The following is a 19083-nucleotide window of genomic DNA, read 5'->3' on the forward strand; positions in this document are numbered from 1 at the left end:
TGCAGTGCTTGATCGAGTCATTGTTGTTTGCTTTCTGGAACTCCAGGATACAAGGTTTGGTCCAAGAAAGACACAATAGCCACTTGTGGTTCGATGGTCATTGGGGCATCCAGCCCAATTGGCAATTTGACATCTTGTGAGATAGACAAGTGGATCGTTGTAGATGGAGCCCAGAGTGAATGGTATGTTTGAGGTAGTGTAGAATCTATTTAACGGCTGTCCAATGAACTTGAGTGGGTCTTTGCATAAACTGACAAACCTTGTTTACGGAAAAAGAAATTTCGGGTCTAGTGATTGAAGCATATTGTAAAGAACCAAGTGTGCTACGATAAAGTGTTACATCGGGAAATGGCTCACCAAAAAAATTAGAGAGTTGAATACCTGTGGCTGCCACAGTAGAGCATGGCTTGATGCCATCCATCTTTGTTCGAATGAGTAAGCCCTAGATATATTTTTGTTGTGATAGAAATAATCCATTTGATGTAGGAGAAGCTTCAATGCTAAGGAAGAAACAGAGTGGGCTAAGATCTTTAAGTTTAAAGGAGGTATGCAATTTTTTGATCAACGAAGAGATGACAGAATCATTGTTATATGTGATGATAATGTCATCAACATAAACTAACAAATTGGTAATATTACCATTAATAGTTCGAATGAATAATTATGAATGAATAATTATTTATCCGACTTTGTACTTTGAAAATCCATTTCATAAAGGTGACTTACTCATACGATGAGACCAGGTCCATAGTGCCTGCTTTAGGCTATATAAGGCTTTGTGGAGTCAACATACATAATTGGGTCGAGTGAGATCAATAAATCCTGGTAGTTGAGCAATCAATGTAGACTTCTTCATTGAGCAATCCGTGTAACAAGGCATTATTGACTTCAAGTTGATGAATGGACCAACCTTTTAACAAAGCAATTGTTAAGACAACCCGGATTGATGTGGGTTTGATTAGCAGGCTGTAGGTTTCATTATAATCCACACCCTCTTCTTGATTAAAGCCCTTTGCAACCAAGCGACCCTTGTAACGTTCCATGCAACCATCAGACTTCTGATATGGAACGGGTATTTACAACCCGGTAGATTGTGAGTTTTGGAGGATTGAACTAAAGGCCGTGTACCATTCTTTGTAAGAGCATAATACTCATCAACCAATGCATCTTGCCAATTTGATTATTTATTTGTTTGCGAAAAACATGTGGGCTCTATTTCAGTTGTAGAGGATATTGTAAGAGGATGGCGGGTTGATACATAAGCAACATGGTCACGAAAGAGCTTGGGTTTTAGTGTGTTATCACGATTACGGGTCACCATTGGATGTTGTTAGAAGGTGTATATGTGCCTAAGGCCACTTTCGTTTTTGTACTCTCTCTTTATATAAATACATAAGCAAGCGAGAGCTATTTCCTAACTCACTCTTCTCTCTCATTCTCCTCTCTTTCAATATGGTATCAGAGCCCTAGGTTATGATTCCCTAGGGACCACCATTGCTACCCCTCACCTTCTTTTCCACACTAATCCTAACCCTCCTCTTCTTCTTCCTTGGATCTTCCATTAATGTGGACCCCGCTGAATTTATTGGTGTGCTTGCATGTACATGCGGACACTGTATAAAAAAATCCTATCCTATTGTTACGATATCTGGGCCGTCCGGGATCCTATCAGATGCACGGTCTAGATAAACCAAGACAGCGGGCCCACAACAAAGCTCTATTTATGTATTTAGCAAAACATGATTCAGCTAACAAAGGGACGGCAAAAAATCGAGTTTAATACGGTACTACATAAAAAACATAGTAAAAAACGGAAACACCGGAAAATGAGTTTAGAATTTTGTCATTTAAAAAATATGGTGGGGGTAAAATTGGAAAGTTGGCCAAAAAGCGTGTTTAAACGGTTTCTATTTGTTGTACAAGTTTAAAATGGAGTTTTGCTAACTAGGTATCTGAATGAGGAAACGTGTCGCGTGTCGCAATTTTAAACCGGAGGCGTCATGACAACACAACGCGCATGTAGGGAACTCATGACAACACAACGCGCATGTAGGGAACTTAAACCGGGTAGAAGTCAACCATAAAAGCTAGCCATTAGAGGAAGAGTGCCCATTCCTTTGTAACCCATCGACATCCATTTAACACATCTGATGTGGGACTGTTGCTTTTGCGTGGAACCCTAACAGTGCAAATTTCCGTCAGCTTGGTGTCGGCCTTGCGTGGCGGGCCATAATGACCGGCCATTTGTCAACCAAGTAGCCTTGGGAAAGTTATCCATTGCAGTGAAACTGAAAGAATGAATCGTTTCGCGAGTTTTTGAACATGGACCGTACGTCCATCAGCATCTTCCTTCAAACCCGTGTTCGTCTCGACTATGTTAAAACTTAAAACTACACAAAATGTCATTCGTACGTCAAGAACAAGAAAAGACGAACTTGCGACAAAAAGTGGGACCTACTTTAGGTAAATTGATAGCTGATTGACGTATGTCCGATACAAAGCTATTTTAAACTAGATAGGAATTTTAAATTTTTTATTTTAAAGGACATAATATCGACACTACCTTCTTTAATATAGATTTGTTTTCCCCCAAAACCAATCAATAGCTTATAGATTTTTGGGAAAAATACACTTAGACCCCTGTGGTTTATGACACATTCAACTTAACCCCTAATGTTTAAAAAGTTACAAGTAGACCCCCTGTGGTTTCAATTTGTATAAGGTAGACCCCCTCAGTTGACGGTTCGTCCACAGATTGAAGGGTTAAGGCGATCCGATGGAGCTGATTTTTTAGGCACACTCTATCTATGTCAGGCCCCATCAAATGAACGCTCGGATCATCCGAACAATGTGGGCCCACTGTGTTTTTGGTAGTGTTTGGATTCAGGTATGGGCCCACATTGTTTGGATGATCCAAAGCGTTCATTTGATGGCCCTGACATAGATAGGGCGTGCCCACAAAATCAGCTCCATCGGATCATCCTAATCCTTCAATATGTGGACGAACCGTCAACTGAGGGGGCCTACCTTATACAAATTGAAACCCCAAGGGGTCTACTCGTAACTTTTTAAACATTAGGGATTAAGTTGAATATGTTAGAAACCATAGGAGATCTAAGTGTATTTTTCCCAAGATTTTTAACATAAAGAGAGGGATGGCAATATAAAAAAAACCTGGTGCATATAAAATCTTGCTTGTAGGGATGCCGCTGCCCCCCCCCCCCCCGCCGCGATGCAAGGGGCCGCGGAAGCGATTTTTCAACGATCTTGTAGATCGGATCTCTGATTGCGCGGAGATTAAAATTTTGGAGAAATCTGATTTTTTTTAATATTTTCTTCACTAATTTGACAAAGGATCTTGCAAGGAGATGCAAGATCTACAAAAGCACCAAAGAAACCTCGATTCACAAGAAATAGCTTGATTTGAAGAGAAAAGCTGAAATTTCAACTTGCAATCTTTAAATTCTCAAGATAAAACTAGTAAAATCCTTCTTCTAGCAAAGAAGAGGAAATTCCCTCCAAAGCTTAGATCTAGATCTAAGAACAAATTCAAATTCAAATTCCAATCCAAAGTCCCTCTCAAATGAGAGGGAATATGGCCTTTTATAGCCCATTACAATTTTCAAATTCCTAAACTACCCTTATTAAACCAAAAATTGACTTAAAATAACATGAACAATTAAAATGATAAGACTGCCCTATATGAACAAAACTAATGAAACAAGTAAAAAGTACCCTAATGAGTTCTTAGAGGCCAATATAAAGATTGCTATGGGGATGCTCCTGCATCACCCCCCCCCCCCCCCCCCCCACCACCAAAAAAAAAAAAAACCCCCCAAAAGATCTCTTTGCTTTCACTTGGGACAGCCCCTATAACGTAAAGGAGTAGTCACAAATACACTAGAGGGTAGGGGTGCAACTTGGGTTGGGTTGGGAAAAGCCAACCCGACCCGAACCCAACCTCCATCCCCTAATTTTATCTTGATTTTCTATGGGTTATTGTATTTTTCTATTTGGCCCAGGATGAACCCGAGCCAACTCGACCCGATTTTGGTTAGATGGGTTGGGTTAGGGTCGAGAAATTTAGAGGCGGGTTGGGATAGGGTTGACCATCCTCAACCCGAGGCCCGAGTTGGGTTGGGTTAGTGTTGGGGGAATGCTATCTTGGGTTGGGTTAGGGTTGGCCTCAACCCGATCCAACCCGATCTAAGTTGCACCCCTACTAAATGGGGTTGTCATAAGTAAAAAAAAAGAAGGAAGGGTATCTGCTAGGGACTTTTGCCGAAAGGCATTTCGCAGCTGACTCCTGCTGAGATGAATTAAATGACTAAGACAAAATCTGCTGAAAAGTCTTCTCTCATGCAAAAGTCCCGACCAAATTACTAATGTTATTTGATTTAATGATACTTCTATATGAGACTGGGGCCGACATATAAGACTAATGCAACACATATTGATACAGGTATTAAACTCAATCCACTCTCATATTTAATGGTCACCGGTTAGTTGGAAAGCAACTTGTTTGGATGAACCGCCAAGCCGACCTCATGTATTTAGTACCGGCCATTTCTTTTTCGCAACTGATATTTGCACTACCATGTTTTTGATAGTTGCACTGACTTATCTTTTCTTTTGGAGATATTCTAAACTGAGAGGTGAAAGGGTGAAGGCGCCCCCATTCAGTCTTTCACCCCATTTTTGCAAGGACGCCCTTAGCATACCCCTTTATTTTATTATTTAAACAGCCACCAAAATTTATTACAGTTTCCAAAAAACCTTTCTTAACATTAAAGAAAAAAAATACAAGTTGAGCTTGTGCAATTCCTAAAACATAGCAGTGCCAATATCCCCGTGATTTTCTTTCTCATTCTCTTCCCGTTAACGCAGTTTCGCAGCATTTTTGCGGGAAACATACAAAAACAAAAAAACATAAACCTGTGTTCGGCAAATCCGACCCTGTATCCCTGTTTCGCTAATTTCTAATTTCCAAGCGGAATTTTAGGCAGAAATTGAGAAACGAATAGAGAATGTGAATGGTTGTCAAATGAGTCCTAGGGTGACAATTTTCTTAGAAATTAGGGGGAACCAATTAAAAATAAAAATAAAAATTCTACTAGCTTCGATGTGACCCGCTGGAAAATAGGGGAGAATTTTCCTCATACTGGAATAGGTTAGAAGTTGTACGTATGGGACTCATAAGTACCGATGACCTCGTCGTATACAGATCCTTAATATAAAAAAATTACTCCTAGGAAAATTCAATAGGACAATTATTAACCTCTGTGAATCGAGCAACTGACATGGGACCGTTTCGATATTCGGATTTTAAAAATCTCTCCTATCCTGAGATTCTAAAATTTGGATATATGAGAGGATCTACTACTCTCTTGTTGACAGAAAGAAGGGCCAGAAGTAAAAAACGAGTAAATAAGAACAGCTAGTCTGATTCTTCTCATCTCTTAGCTACAATTTTGAAGAAATTCCGGATTCTAAAATCTGCGTATCCAAATGGCCCCAAAGTGTTTTTTTTATGACATAGGGTGTCCCCACCCTAATTTTTAGGATGGGACTATTCCCTATGGATGCGCACAATCATCCGTAAACCACGCGCATCGTGTAAGCCCGGGGGATTTGAACTCAAGTTACTGGGAGCATACCCATGCCTTTAAGCCAAAGAGCCACACCCGTAAGGGTTAACTGACATCAAGTTTTGTGAAATACCAAGTACTACAAAAACATTGTCGAGTGCCATGACTAAGTGACAATTTTTATTAATGGACGATGCCTTACCATCACCAAAGAACCTTACGAAAATCCATGGTTCGAATTGTTGTTGTTATTTCATCGGTTGTTGTTAATGTTGTGTTGTCCACCTCTATAATTTTGATTAAGGGTAGAGAGCATATTAACCCTTGTAATTTATTCTTTTTGGTAGGTAAGCTGGGGTTTGGCGGGGACCCCTACCAGTTTTTTAAATGCAACCCTTGTAATTTCAATTAAGTGTAGAGATCATATTACTTCCCACGTCAGACTCAGGTAGGATGGCATCAGAGCTGCGGGCGGCGAGTAGTTGTTTATGACTCAAAAGATGAGCACATAACCTAGTGAAGTTTGATGCATTTGCGGGCGAGTAGTTGTTTATGACTCACAATTTGCTGCTATAATAGGCTGCCATAATCCCAAACGAACAGGGCCTTACCTTTCAGGTACCTGCCACAATCCCCGTTAAACCCCAGCTCACCCATCCAAAAAAAAAAAGTACATGCTTGAACATCATATATAATCTCTATAAATAATAAGGGTATTTTAGGTATTTTATAATATATATTTAAATATTCACTCATTGCACTGGGTGGTAGCGTATACTGAATAATTTTTGTAACCTCAGTAAAATAGTTTTTAATTTTACTGTCGGATCATGACCGAATCGGCTTAGATTCAAACACCAATGGTACAATCCGAGGAATCCTTTGATTAAATATCCGAGTAGAAAATGACCCGAACATGGGTGGATCGAATGCAAATCAGACTATTGACATTCACACTTGTGAATAATTTAGAAATGATCATCATGGGTCATTCAATGGTTCTCCTGTCATCTATAAGTTATGGGCACTAAGATGAAGGATCCAGATCATGCTATTCATAACACCATGTGGGTGGACCCAAGTAAAGTTTCTCATATATATATATATATATATACTAGCAAAAAAACCCGTGCGATGCACGGGCCGAGAAAGAATTGTACATACCACATCATAGCTTATCCTAGCCCTCCAATCTATAGAGGTTTCGATAATTGTTGTTCCTCTTAAGGTGTCCAGAATTCGTCAATAACTTTCCGTAATTTGACCCGCACATAGTGAATAAGGAAAAGTAGTTCCCGATTTCCAACCCGACTGGGTTCAACCCGACCCAACCTGATTTCCAATTCGGGTTGGGTTGGGTCGGGTTGACCCGATTTGATATGGTACCAATTGTTGACCACCTCAACTCAAGCCGGGTTGTTCTGGATTTTGAGAACCAATAGTGAGTCACCAATAATCAGTTTTTAACTCACAACCGGTTCTCAAATTCCAAACCAAACAGGGACTACCAATTAACAAAAGGAAATGTTATCCGCACTACTATATTTTGATGATCACACTCCTCACTTTATTAAAGTACGGTATGACCCACACCATAGGATTATTCAAACCGTCAATTGTGGACTGTGGAGACTATTTCAATGTTGAAAAAGAAAAAGACATATACAGAACTTCTTTAGATGGAACCCAAATTCGGGTTTCGGGTCGGGTTGCCTGACAGCCCAACCCGATTTCCAAATCGGGTTGATTTTTCCCAACCCAACCCAACCCAACCCGATTTGCGAAAAAGCTTAACCCGACCCAACCCAAATTCGGGTTGAACTCGTTGGGTTCGGGTTGAACCCTACCTGCGTGGGAACATCTAAGTAACAAAGATGGTTTCAAATTCTATATAATGCTAATGTCCTCACTACCATATTTTATAATGGCACTACGCACCGTATTTTAATGATCGCACTCCTCACTTTATTAAAATGTACGGTATGGCCCGTACTATAGGATGATCCAAACCGTCCATTAGATGGGCCACTGACATAGGTTGTGCCCCAAAAATAATTTTCATAGGTTGATATGAACCCTTCGATCTGTAGTAGGTTATAGGTTGATCCAAACTGTCCATGTGATGGAACACAACATCAATCGGTTGTGCCAGTAAAATCATTTCTATAGGTTGATCCTAGGCCTCCAATTTATATAGTCTGATCCTAGCCCTCCAATCGATAGATGTTTTCATAATTGTTGTTCCTCTTCAGGTGCCCGAAATTCGTCAATATTTTGCAAGTGTCATACATGAGTAATATACAGTAGTTCTTTTGTCATTGTCTTATGTCTTTACCTCTTCTTGGTACTTTTTTTTCATAATTGTCATAGACAGGTACCCGAGTCGGTGCTTTTCCTATGCAGATTACGATTTTACCCTCAAGTAATTTCTCATAGAGATAAATGTTAGATATCAGCAAAGGGGTTAATGGCAAAAGAGTAATGCTGATGTGTAAATCTCTCAGAAAAAGAAAAGAAATTCCTTTTTTCTCTAGTTATATAGTAGTAGACCAGTGAGAAAGCCCGTGCGATGCACGGGGCGAGAATATATTTTGTTAGAACACCAGCAATGCTGAAATTTAGGTATGACGTAAGTGGATGGACTATATTCTCTGAGGACATTAGTAATGTTGAAATTTGGGTATTTAGCAACATAGGTCATCCTAGGACTTTATAACCAAAAAAAGAAAATAAAACTTATCACTTCAATTTTGGTATGCGTCTGGATGGGGAATGATACAACTGGCTTTATGTTGGTGTCATTAGAAATTTCGTGTCATGTATGCAATTCACAGCTTCGTTAGTAAAATTAAGAAAGCCCGTGCGATATACGGGGCGAGAAATGCACGGGGCAAGAAAGGAAAAAATGAATAACAACAACCCGTCTAAAATCCCAAAATTAAAACTGAAAATAATCATAAAATTACCCAACAATTCAACCCCAATTTTAAAATAAATAATATCCTTGGGATTATGTTTCCCCTGACCTGTGGTTGATGTTTAATTTCGGCAACTTTTTTAAAGCCTATCGTATTGTATAATGTTGGCAAGCAAAAGCATAGAAAATACCGAGATTTTAGCAGTAGTGCGAGCGATAATTTTTTGCCGTCTACTCTCTCTCTCTCTCTCTCTCTCTCTCTCTCTCTCTCTCTCTCTCTGGATGTTAGGCTGACACGTAAGATTTAGACGAAGGTGAGGCTGACATGCTAGCATGAATGAACTGTACGGACCACATCATAGGTACGGACCAAATCATAGGTTGATCCAAACCGTCCATGTGATGGAACACGACATCAATAGGCTGTGCCTCAAAAATCATTTCCATAGGCTGATCCTAGCCCTCCAATCTATAGAGGTTTCCATCATATGTTGCTCTTCTTAAATTTGAAGGTTAAGATCACCCATTAGATTTTTTTTATTTAAAAACCATAAAGGAGGGGGGTGGGATTGAAATTATGTGGCTCTAATGGGTGCCTTTGTTAAAAAGCATAAAGGAGGCGTAGGATTGAAAATTTGTGGGTTGAATGGGTGCCCTTTGTTTAAAAAAGTCAAAAAAAGAATTTTGAACAGTGAAACCCCCATCTAGCTATATTATAATAGGATATATACTAGGTGATATATTCACCCCCCTTTTTTACTTGGGACAGCCCCTCCAGTGTAAACGAGTATAGCCATAAGGATAATATCTCCAACACGGCAGGATAACACGTCTTTCACGGTAATTTTGACCGTTACCCGGTCAGTGAAAGAAATTCTAAAACACGGTGTTGAACTTCTCGAAATTCTTAAAGTGTGCCGACTTTTATGTTTGATGATTTTTCCTCCCTTCCCACGAGAAATTGGAAGGATAAGTTAAAGAAGAGTCTTCTTTTTTCCTTTTTTAAAACATCAAGAGAAATACGCCGAAACTTCGAATACCAGAAAATTCAAGCAAGCTGTTTTTTGCTCTGATACATGTGGCGAGAGGAAGGCAACTGGTAAGAGCCCATAGGAAAATGTATATATACAGAGCTCAAAACAACGGCCTCTACAGAGATAGAACTTCCCAAAAAGGAGGACATACTTATCTTAAGATCTTCTTCCTTATCTACTTATCTTCTTTGTCTTGATTCTTTTTCTATCTATAAGCTTAAAAAACAGATACCCATTTCATTTCCACAAATACCCATATTAGTTTCCTTTGTTTCCTTCACAAACCAATGACAACAGAAACACTGATTGAGAAAGACCCAATTGAAAATTCATGTTTGTCACCCATTGGGAAGTTATTTAGAAAGCTTTCGCCTAAGAAGAGTGAGAAGGACAAGGTTTCGATAGTGGTGGACGCGCCGAAATGTGGGAAATTCGAAAGAGTTTTTCGACACTTTGATGAGAATGGAGATGGAAAGATTTCAGCTGAGGAGTTGAGCAGTTGTATGAAGAATTTGGGGGAGGATTTGTCGGTAGAAGACGCGGAGGGTTTCATAGAGTCTACGGACAGTGATGGGGATGGATTGTTGGGATTTGATGATTTTTTGAGACTAGTTGAAGTTGGAGGAGAAGATGAGAAGAGGAGGGATTTGAGAGAAGCATTTGGAAAGTATGAGATGGAAGGGTCTGGGTCTATCACACCAAAGAGTTTGAAGAGGATGCTTAGTCGATTGGGCGAGCGGAGATCGATCGAGGAATGTAAGGCAATGATTTGTGGGTTCGATCTTGATGGCGATGGTGTTCTTAGCTTCGAAGAATTTGCGATTATGATGCTTTGATTTGAGTATCTATAATCTTCGTCCGATAAATGGGACCAATATACCATTGGTTGATTCTTTGAGGAATTTTTGGCCTTGTTAGATTCTTAATCACCATTTATGTATATATTTTTCATATTTATTGCCTGTATTGCCTTTGTTATAGAGATGATATGTCTCATCCATTTGCCTAACATTTATGGAGATGGAGGAAATGGTGATGTATGGGCCTTTGCTTGATTGGCTTCACTCAAAATGTGAGACATTCCATTCAGGATCATTTTCTCCATCGAAGTGTTGGACTTCAATTTTTTGATTACCTAGTTGTAAGCCTGAAAAATAATAGCTTGAAGCTCTAACAAGTAGATGTCATTTCTGGGCATTAGCAAGAAGAATCCAGCACTGTTCCCTTTTTTTTCCCATCTCTAATTATAGTTCTCCACCTTCCCATATCTAATATTCTAATTATGCCCGCAATGGCATCAGTGTCACCACCAAGAGATGCATCAACAATGAGTTTTGCCAAAGGTTTTACATCCATAGGCCCTGCTTGTTTTGATTTTGTGAACTGATTTGATTGTGCCCAAAACTGATTACTGGACTCAATTTTACATTCAAGCTGTGTTTGTTTAGGCTCTGTTCGTTTAAGATTATGAAAACCGATTATGAGTCATACACCGATTATTGGACTCTTTGAGTCCAATAATCTGTTTGGCACTAGCAGTTGGTTGTCATAAGCTTAAACGAACAGGGCCTTAGCAATTTGAGAACCGATTGTGGGTCAAAAACTGATTATTGGACTCAATTTTGCATTTGGACTCAGTTTATTTTGGATTGTCTTAAGCTTAAACGAATAGGGCCTTTGGATTTTGAGAACCGATTGTGGGTCAAAAACTGATTATTGGACTCAATTTTGCTTTTGGACCCAGTTTATTTGGGATTCGAGAACTGATTGTGAGTCCAAAACTGATTAATTATTGAACTCAATATTGCATTTAGGCCCTGTTAGTCTTGGATTTTGAGAACCGATTGTGAGTCCCGTTTGACTCAAAATTAAACATAAATTTGAGTCAAATAGTCAGTTTTTTTTACTGACAATCGGTTCTCATAATCCAAAACAAACAAGGCCTTAATTTTGAGTCCAATAATCAGCTTTATATTCGTAATCGTTTCTCGAAATCCAATACATACAGGGCCTTAGCCCTTAGCCATGGGGCTAAGAGAGCATCCAAGAAATGTAAACATCAACTTTATTTGGAAAGCTAAGAGAGCATCCAAGAAATGCAAACATCAACTTTATTTGGAAACCAAACGTTAGGTTACTGATGTGAAATGTGTAAAACCCACAAATAATTCTTAGATTTATATTTATTAGGTTTTAAATTACCCCGGCTGACCCAAATGTTTCAATTATATGCAGTGTAGATTTATTTTGGAGAGCCATCAAATTTTCTTATTTTAGACCTTAAACTCAGCTCAAGTCAAGTCAAGTCAACTCAGCTCAACTCAACTAAGCCTTTGTCCCAAACTAGTTGGGGTTGGCTAATGAATCATTTAGAAAATTTTCATGAAGAAGGTGAAAGGATTTACCCAGCTCAAATTGACTAAGTCTAATCCTGGCACAATTCGGGTTCATCTACATGGATCATTTTCTTCCATTCTCTCATATCCAAAGTCATGTTCTCTGTTATATTCCTATGAAATGAATCCTTATTTTAGACCTTGTAGATAGTAATATATATATATATATATATATATATATATATATATATATATATATATATATATATATATATATATATATATATACGTTTTTTAAAAGATAGTATGGATTAATAAGGGTAAAAAATGCAACTACACATCTGGAGGGAAAGAATGCCCTAAAAACAAAGATTCATAAGAAGTACTCGTAGCTCAGAGCTCAATTGAGGTTAAATCCATTTATGAGAAGTGAAAACTATCAATCCCAGTTTGTCTCAGCTTTTGATCTTGGGAAAGAAGGGGTGTGGTGTGTTTGAGTAGTGAGTGGGCTAATAAAGTTGTGCAGAGATGGGAACCACTGCGTCAAGGAGTGTTAAAAATAAACTTTGATGGTGCTTGCTTTGGGAATCCTGATCCAGCCGGGGTGGGAGGTTTATGTCGTGATGATGCCGGCTAGGTTCTTTGGACTTTTTGGGGCCCTTTAGGTGTGACTGACGGTACGGAGGCGGAAGTCCAAGCGGCTTTCAATGGCATAAAAAAGGTGAGTAGGGACCGTCTGAAGAGTGTAATTGTTGAAGGGGACTCGTTTAATGTTATCCGGTGCCTGAGGGGTGGGGTGGCTTCGCCTTGGAGGTTTTTTTTATCTTTTTGACAAAATGGAAGATATATTGGCGGAATCAGATATTGGGTTGATCCATGTTAGAAGGTCTGCTAACGAGAAGGCGGATGCGTTGGCTAGAAGAGGGGTGGTATGCAACTCTATGATTTGGTCTGATCAATTTCCTATTTGATGTCCTATTCATTGTGCAATTAGTTTTTTATTTTTGTGTTCTGTAACTTCGGGATTTCCCTTTCGGGTGTCCCTTCTGATTCTTTTATAATATTTGCCATTTCAAAAAAAAAAAGGATTAGTTCAAGGGAATGAGGGATCCTCCTAGGCAATTGCGAACACTCTGATGACAAGGATGATTACCATGAGGTACAGTGGTCACAGTGGTGTGAGGGAGCATATTATGAGGATGAATAATATGTCATCTTAACTGAAGAGGATGGACATGGAGATCTCTGGGTTTCTTTGCTCACTTCATCTTGTATTCTTTGCCTATGCAATTCGACCCTTTTAAAATTAATTACAACACATAGGAAGAGAAGTGTAAGATAAGCAAGCTGATAGCTATGTGCATCCAAGAATAAGAGAGGTTGACGATCGAGAGACCTACACGTGCTCATTTTGCCACTCAGGGGTTGTCCTGAGGGTACTTCAAGAAAAGAGGCAAGAAGGTTGCCATAAAAGGCAAGAAGGTTGTAGATGGTACAACCTAACAGGGTCAATCTATATCGAGATGAAAGCTAGCATCAAGTGTCACTTTTACCGAAAGCGAGAATACATAAAGAGGGAATGGGTTTATTACAAAGAATGAACGTAAATGAAAGCAAAGTACTTAGTTTTTATTTTTTCTTATTTTTCATGACATCTTTTTAGTTGATGCCCCTAACAATACTTGGTGGATAGATACTAGTTCTACTATTCACACTGTGAATTCAATACAGGAATTTCTCTCAAGTCAGAGACTCGGAAGAGGAGGATTAGACCGTAAAGTTAAAAATATGATTAACCCGTAAGCCATTCCAATTTTTGTCAACTGAAGTAGTTTCTTGAAGGGAGCAACAGAGGTGTCATTACTAATATTGAGAGAGGAGATACAGAGAGAACATAGCTAAATCCTAAGACACCAATCATATATTTCCCACAGTTGACCCTGATTCAAAGATTTCTATCATCTGGGGAACTACTCTTTGACCAAAACACAACAAGAGTTCACCTCAAAATTAGTAGTCAACTTATGCCGCGTTGGGGCCAACCCTATCCCACCCCGGGTAGCATTACTTCAACCCTAACATGATCCAACCCAACCACGGGTTGAGAAGGGTCAATCCTAACCTCGAAATTAATCCGGACGGGTCCGACCCTAACTAAACCTGAAATGAAATACGGTTGGCCTTTTCTAACCGTAACCCAACTCAACCTTAGGAAAAGCCAATCCAATCTGGTCCACATTGGGTCTAACCTGGGTCCGAGTTGAGCCCGACTCAAGTTGAACCATACTCAAAATGCCCATTATCCAGTCTCGTATAAGGGTGCTCTGGTCAATTTAAAAATTCATCGAATTTCGGCACCCCTTCTTTTGGGGTGCAACTTGGGTCTGGTTGAGGCGAACCCGACCCCGACCCGACTAACCATTTACTCAACTTGAACCCAACCACAGCAACCCTTTTTTCCAACCCAACCCGAGTTCCAACCCGACCCAATTCGAGTTTTTAAGCTTAAAAAACAAAAATAAAAATAAAAATAAAATCTGGTTTCACTCAGGTTGCCCAAACCCTCTACTCGAACCCAACCAGAACTCAACCTGGTTGCGAACCCGAACCCGAGCCACGCCCAAGCCGACCCAACTTTTTCCGGGTTAAATCAGATTTGCTGATGATCCGATCATTCACGCAACCACCGATTCCATATAGCAACGTGCCACTAACGCCCGCCACTCTTTTATTTCCACAAGTCATTCTCCGAGCTCTCCAATGTAGAGAGAAGATAAAAAAGAAATAAGGGGGGCGTGCACGTAATGCAGGGGGGGTGAAATATCATCTCCCAAAAGAAAATACAAGGAGAGTCTGAAACAAATGACTTGAAATCGAGAAAGACGCTTAGCTTTTAACTCATCCTTCACTCCTTCCCCTCTATTTCCCATGGCCTCATCCTCCTCTCTAATGGCAACAGTTTCTCCCATCTGTTCTTCAAACCCTAGGGTTTACGAAAACTGTTCTTATAGCACTCGCTTTAATCTTCTTCCCCTCAATTTATCTGCCAATTACAGAACCTCCGATAAGCTCTATACGAGGCGTCGATCCGCTTGTTGCAGACAGAGGTATAAACCTTTATTCATTGAATTTCATTTCTCGAGTTATCGATTTATGTAATTCTATTTTGATAATTCGCTTCATTATAAATTCATAGATGGATGTATATGAAACTTTATTCTCTCTGTTCTTGATAGAGTTCAGCTTTTCCATTTGAATTTGGGTTCTTTTGTTTTGTATGAGGCATATATATGATTGTTTTGACCAATTGTCGTTGTAAATTCATCAATTAACGCATGTGAAGCTTTAATCATGGACAGATTCGAACTCTTCCTATTGGATTTCTGTTCTCAAATAGTCTTCGATTTTCACCTTTTCTTTTTTCTTCTTCTAAATCTAGTTTGAGCCACCGTTTTCATTAATTCGTCTTACTGCTGATGGAAATTCATCTATTAATAGACATGGATCTTTGTTTGCTTTCTTGTACTTGTATAGACACACACACACACACACACACACACACACACACACACACACACACACATAATATAGGGTTTTGCTAACCTAGGGCACTTGTTATGGTGCATTGAAAACTTAATTTTGCTCATTCTGTGTAAATGTCTCAAGACATGTGTAAAATGATTGCAAAATTAAGTTTTCAAAGCAAAACCCATATACATAATCATGCTTTCACACACACACACACACACACACACACACCCATATTGGTATTTTCCAATGCATATGTTTATACATCCTCATAGGCATGCAGTTACATTTATTTATAGGAGGGAATCAGTGTACTGAATCCAAAAGTAATGGGCTTTTCACTTTGTTGTGCATGAAGGTGGCAGCATGAAGGTGGAACTCAAAAGAGGAGTAGTGCATGGAAACAAGGCATTCCCATGATTGAAGAATCAGTTAGTTTGGAAACTTTGCCAGAGCATGGGCGCATCACTTGCTTCCATAATCACCGTAGAAGCGGCCAAAGATATGGACGAAGGGCCTTACTTGACAAATCAAATTCGTTCTACATTCGTCCATTTCTTAACAAATCTGTAAGAACTATCCTAGTTCTAATGATGTAATCTAAGAAATCATCTGTATTCAATTTTAGATTTCATGTGTTATTTTCTTCCTCTTGATTAGCTCACTAGTAATACCAGTATTAAACTTACCAAACTCACTATGTTGTGGTTTTTGAAGAGAAGATGTTATTCATGAGCTCTTGATATTCACAATCTGCCTCTCTCTCTCTCTCTCTCTCTCTCTCTCTCCCCCTTGGTTTTAAAAGCTTATTTTTGCAGTGACCCATACTGACCCCTTTACGATGACTTTATTTATCTGTCCTATACATATACATCTCATTGTACCTGCTGGACACATATCTGACTTGAATGGTTTCCATACTGTGATGGATGTGGTTTTTCAAGAGGATGTAAGGTGCATTGGTGCATTGGTCCTTATTGCCACCTTGTCAATGAGAATGTGAGGTGAATTGGTGCTGGTTGCCACCGTATTGACTAATTGGTGCATTGGTGCCGATTGCGACCTTGTTTAGCTACTGGTATATATATATATTTTTTGAATGGCAAGAGATATTCATTAAAAAGGAGCAGAGACCGGGATGGTTTAGTACAAAGAGAAAAATGGCTAAGAGAATAGAAAAACAAGAAAAGCAAAAGAAACACAATGAGCGGAACAACTCTCAAGGGGGTAAGAAGTCAAACACGATTAGGCTATCTTTTTTCTACTCTCGATCGCGCTAAGTGATCAGCATCTGAATTAGCTGATCTCCAAACATTCTGATAAGCCATTGAAGAGCCCTCCAGTATATCAAAGATCTCATCAAACATGTGCGCAAATCTCCATGGAGGTGGCTGGCTCCTGCTCACCCACCTAATAACATTGAGGAAATTCCCCCTCATATATCAAACTGCCGAGCTTTGACCTCTCAACGATCCTCATCCCCTGTAAAAGAGCTCTTCCCGTAGCTAACTGGTATTGGCGCTGATTGCCAACTTATTTGCGATAGATTCCTCTACTGCTGAGAGTTTTTGGTCATATTAACCACTGGCATTTTGATTCTTTTATTTAGTATTATAATCGTTTTAGTGAACCTGATTTAGATTACCCAACATTCTAACAATTTTGAGAGTCTGTCAAACTAGTGCTCTGGTCTGGTCAAGTATCTTATGAAGGATTCCTCTACTTGCTGAGAGTTTTTGTGAGCACTTCTTCAGGGTTTGGGCATAATTTCATGGCATATCTGATCAGGATGGTAGCCTTACTGTGATGGATGCGGCTTTTCAAGAGGTGGTGCATTGGCTCTTAATGCCACCTTATTGATGATGGGTCCTCTTCTGCTGAGAGTTTCTGGTCTTATCAACCATGGACAATTGTATTCTTTTATATACTGTTATAATCATTTTATTGAGCATGATTTAGATTAGCCAGCATTGTAAAAATTCGTTTAGAGCCTCTCAAACTAGTGATCAGGTCAAGTTTCTTTGATGAATTCCTGTACTGCGTAGAGTTTTTGTTAGCCACTTCTTCAGGGTTTGGGCATAATATTCATGGCACCAATGGATGTGGCTTTTCAAGAGAAAGTACGGTGCATTGGTGCTGATTGCCACCTTATTTGACCAAGTGGTGCATTGAGCATGTATGTTAGTCCAGTATTCCTTTTCGTTGCAACTTTCTTTTTTTCCTTTTTATTATTTTAGCTATTTTCCTTTAGTAATTTTAGGTTAATTCAGTATGTGCATGAGCTTGGCAAATTCAGGAGCTTTGATCTATGATTGAGAAACCCAAAAGACCAACTCCCCAACACATTCCTCATAGAAACTGGAAACTGCCACCGCATATATTGGGAGTTTGTTTAGAAACAATTAGCTGGCCAAACATTCCCTATTTTACTTGTTAATTTTTCATGTAATTTCCTTAAATGGTCTCCCCATTGTCCCTTTTTGTTGAATTGGACTATTTATTTTGCTTGCAGTAGGCTTCTCTGTTGTTTTGTTAATTCTGAATTATGTGCAACAGTAATATTTACTTTTTTTATAATATTCTGCATTTATGAGATGTTTGTGTTGGGTTACTCTAAAACAATATCCTTGAGTGCCTGTTGTCCTGTAGGGACCAGGGATTCAAAATCGAAAAATTGCCCCGTGTCATAAAATTGAGTTACTAGCATTATCTATGCTTAACTGACTGTAGTTTGGATCTTTTAGGTGAAGCCAGCTCATGTTCCACATGCAACTGTGGGTCCAGATGAGCCACATGTGGCAAGTACTACCTGGCCAGACACCATCGTAGAGAAACAGGGTCTAGGTTTATGGGATCCTGCAACAGAAACGGCAGAGTTAGAAGGGTTTTTAAGTTCTCAACTTCCATCTCACCCAAAACTCCACCGTGGACAATTGAAGAATGGACTTCGCTATCTTATTCTACCAAATAAGATTCCTGCAAACAGGTATGAGCTCTTCGTGTTTTCATCTAAGCTGCTACAGCAGAACCGCTTGCTGAGGGTCATGGGATTTAGAGGCAGTGGCTACTTTCAAGTAACAATACACTAGTTATAATTCCCTTTGATCTCTCAAGTATACTAATACTTGAAATGGCTAATATTTTTCTGAACCTGGACTTACTTTTTTTTACTGTAATATGATTTTTTTTTACTGAAATATGATTTGGTTGCATTGTTGGATGGGGTTTGAGTTGATTTCTTGTTTTTGTATTATTTTCATGAAAATAAGAATACCACATTTGCAATTTTGCATCCTCAGATGGTATCTCTAATTGGCTTGTGGATCCATTTGATATTTGGACCGTGACATTAATTACCATGGGGCTGGATGGTGTCTCGCTTGGAGATCCATATGATATTTGTTCAAGGGAGTTGATCTCTGATTATAAGGGAATCTACATCCTAGCCTTGCAATATTTTATGCTAATATTGTTTATTTTGACTAAAACTCATATAATTATGATTTGTCACATCTCTTAGATTTTTGGATGGTAGTCATGTTTCTTTGATCACTCAATAGCAAAATTTTATTGAGAGCAATAATGTACATGGTGGATCTTGTTAGGGGAAGCCAAAATACTAAATTCAAGGTAAAAAAATCCATCCTTATTTTGGCACAAGATTGGCATAGCCAGAAGCG

The 19083-nt window shown here is 39.2% G+C and overlaps 2 protein-coding genes across 3 annotated transcripts in view; both read left to right on the plus strand.

Annotated features, from left to right (window-relative positions):
• Positions 1-9514: 9514 nt before the first annotated feature.
• Positions 9515-10519, plus strand: CML37 (calmodulin like 37). The gene has a single exon (XM_077353981.1). The coding sequence runs from the start codon at positions 9827-9829 to the stop codon at positions 10373-10375; it is 549 nt and encodes a 182-aa protein (XP_077210096.1). The 5' UTR covers positions 9515-9826; the 3' UTR covers positions 10376-10519.
• A 5265-nt stretch (positions 10520-15784) lies between these two features.
• Positions 15785-19083, plus strand: part of LOC143893108 (Insulinase (Peptidase family M16) family protein) — a 75792-nt gene continuing 72493 nt past the window's right edge. For both annotated transcript variants that reach the window (XM_077398071.1, XM_077398072.1), the window contains exons 1-2: positions 15785-15972; positions 18148-18389. In XM_077398071.1, the coding sequence (XP_077254186.1) occupies positions 15820-15972; positions 18148-18389 (395 nt within the window). In that variant the 5' untranslated portion in view covers positions 15785-15819. The remainder of the gene's footprint in view (positions 15973-18147; positions 18390-19083) is intronic.

The sequence above is a fragment of the Tasmannia lanceolata genome, unplaced genomic scaffold, assembly GCF_043159265.1.
Source record: "Tasmannia lanceolata isolate RefF3 unplaced genomic scaffold, GAP_Taslan_0.1 ptg000015l, whole genome shotgun sequence".
Taxonomy (NCBI): Eukaryota; Viridiplantae; Streptophyta; class Magnoliopsida; order Canellales; family Winteraceae; genus Tasmannia; species Tasmannia lanceolata.

Bases quoted from the DNA above. Each gene is read 5' to 3' on its own strand.
- CML37 (XM_077353981.1), top strand. From the start codon at position 9,827: ATGACAACAGAAACACTGATTGAGAAAGACCCAATTGAAAATTCATGT.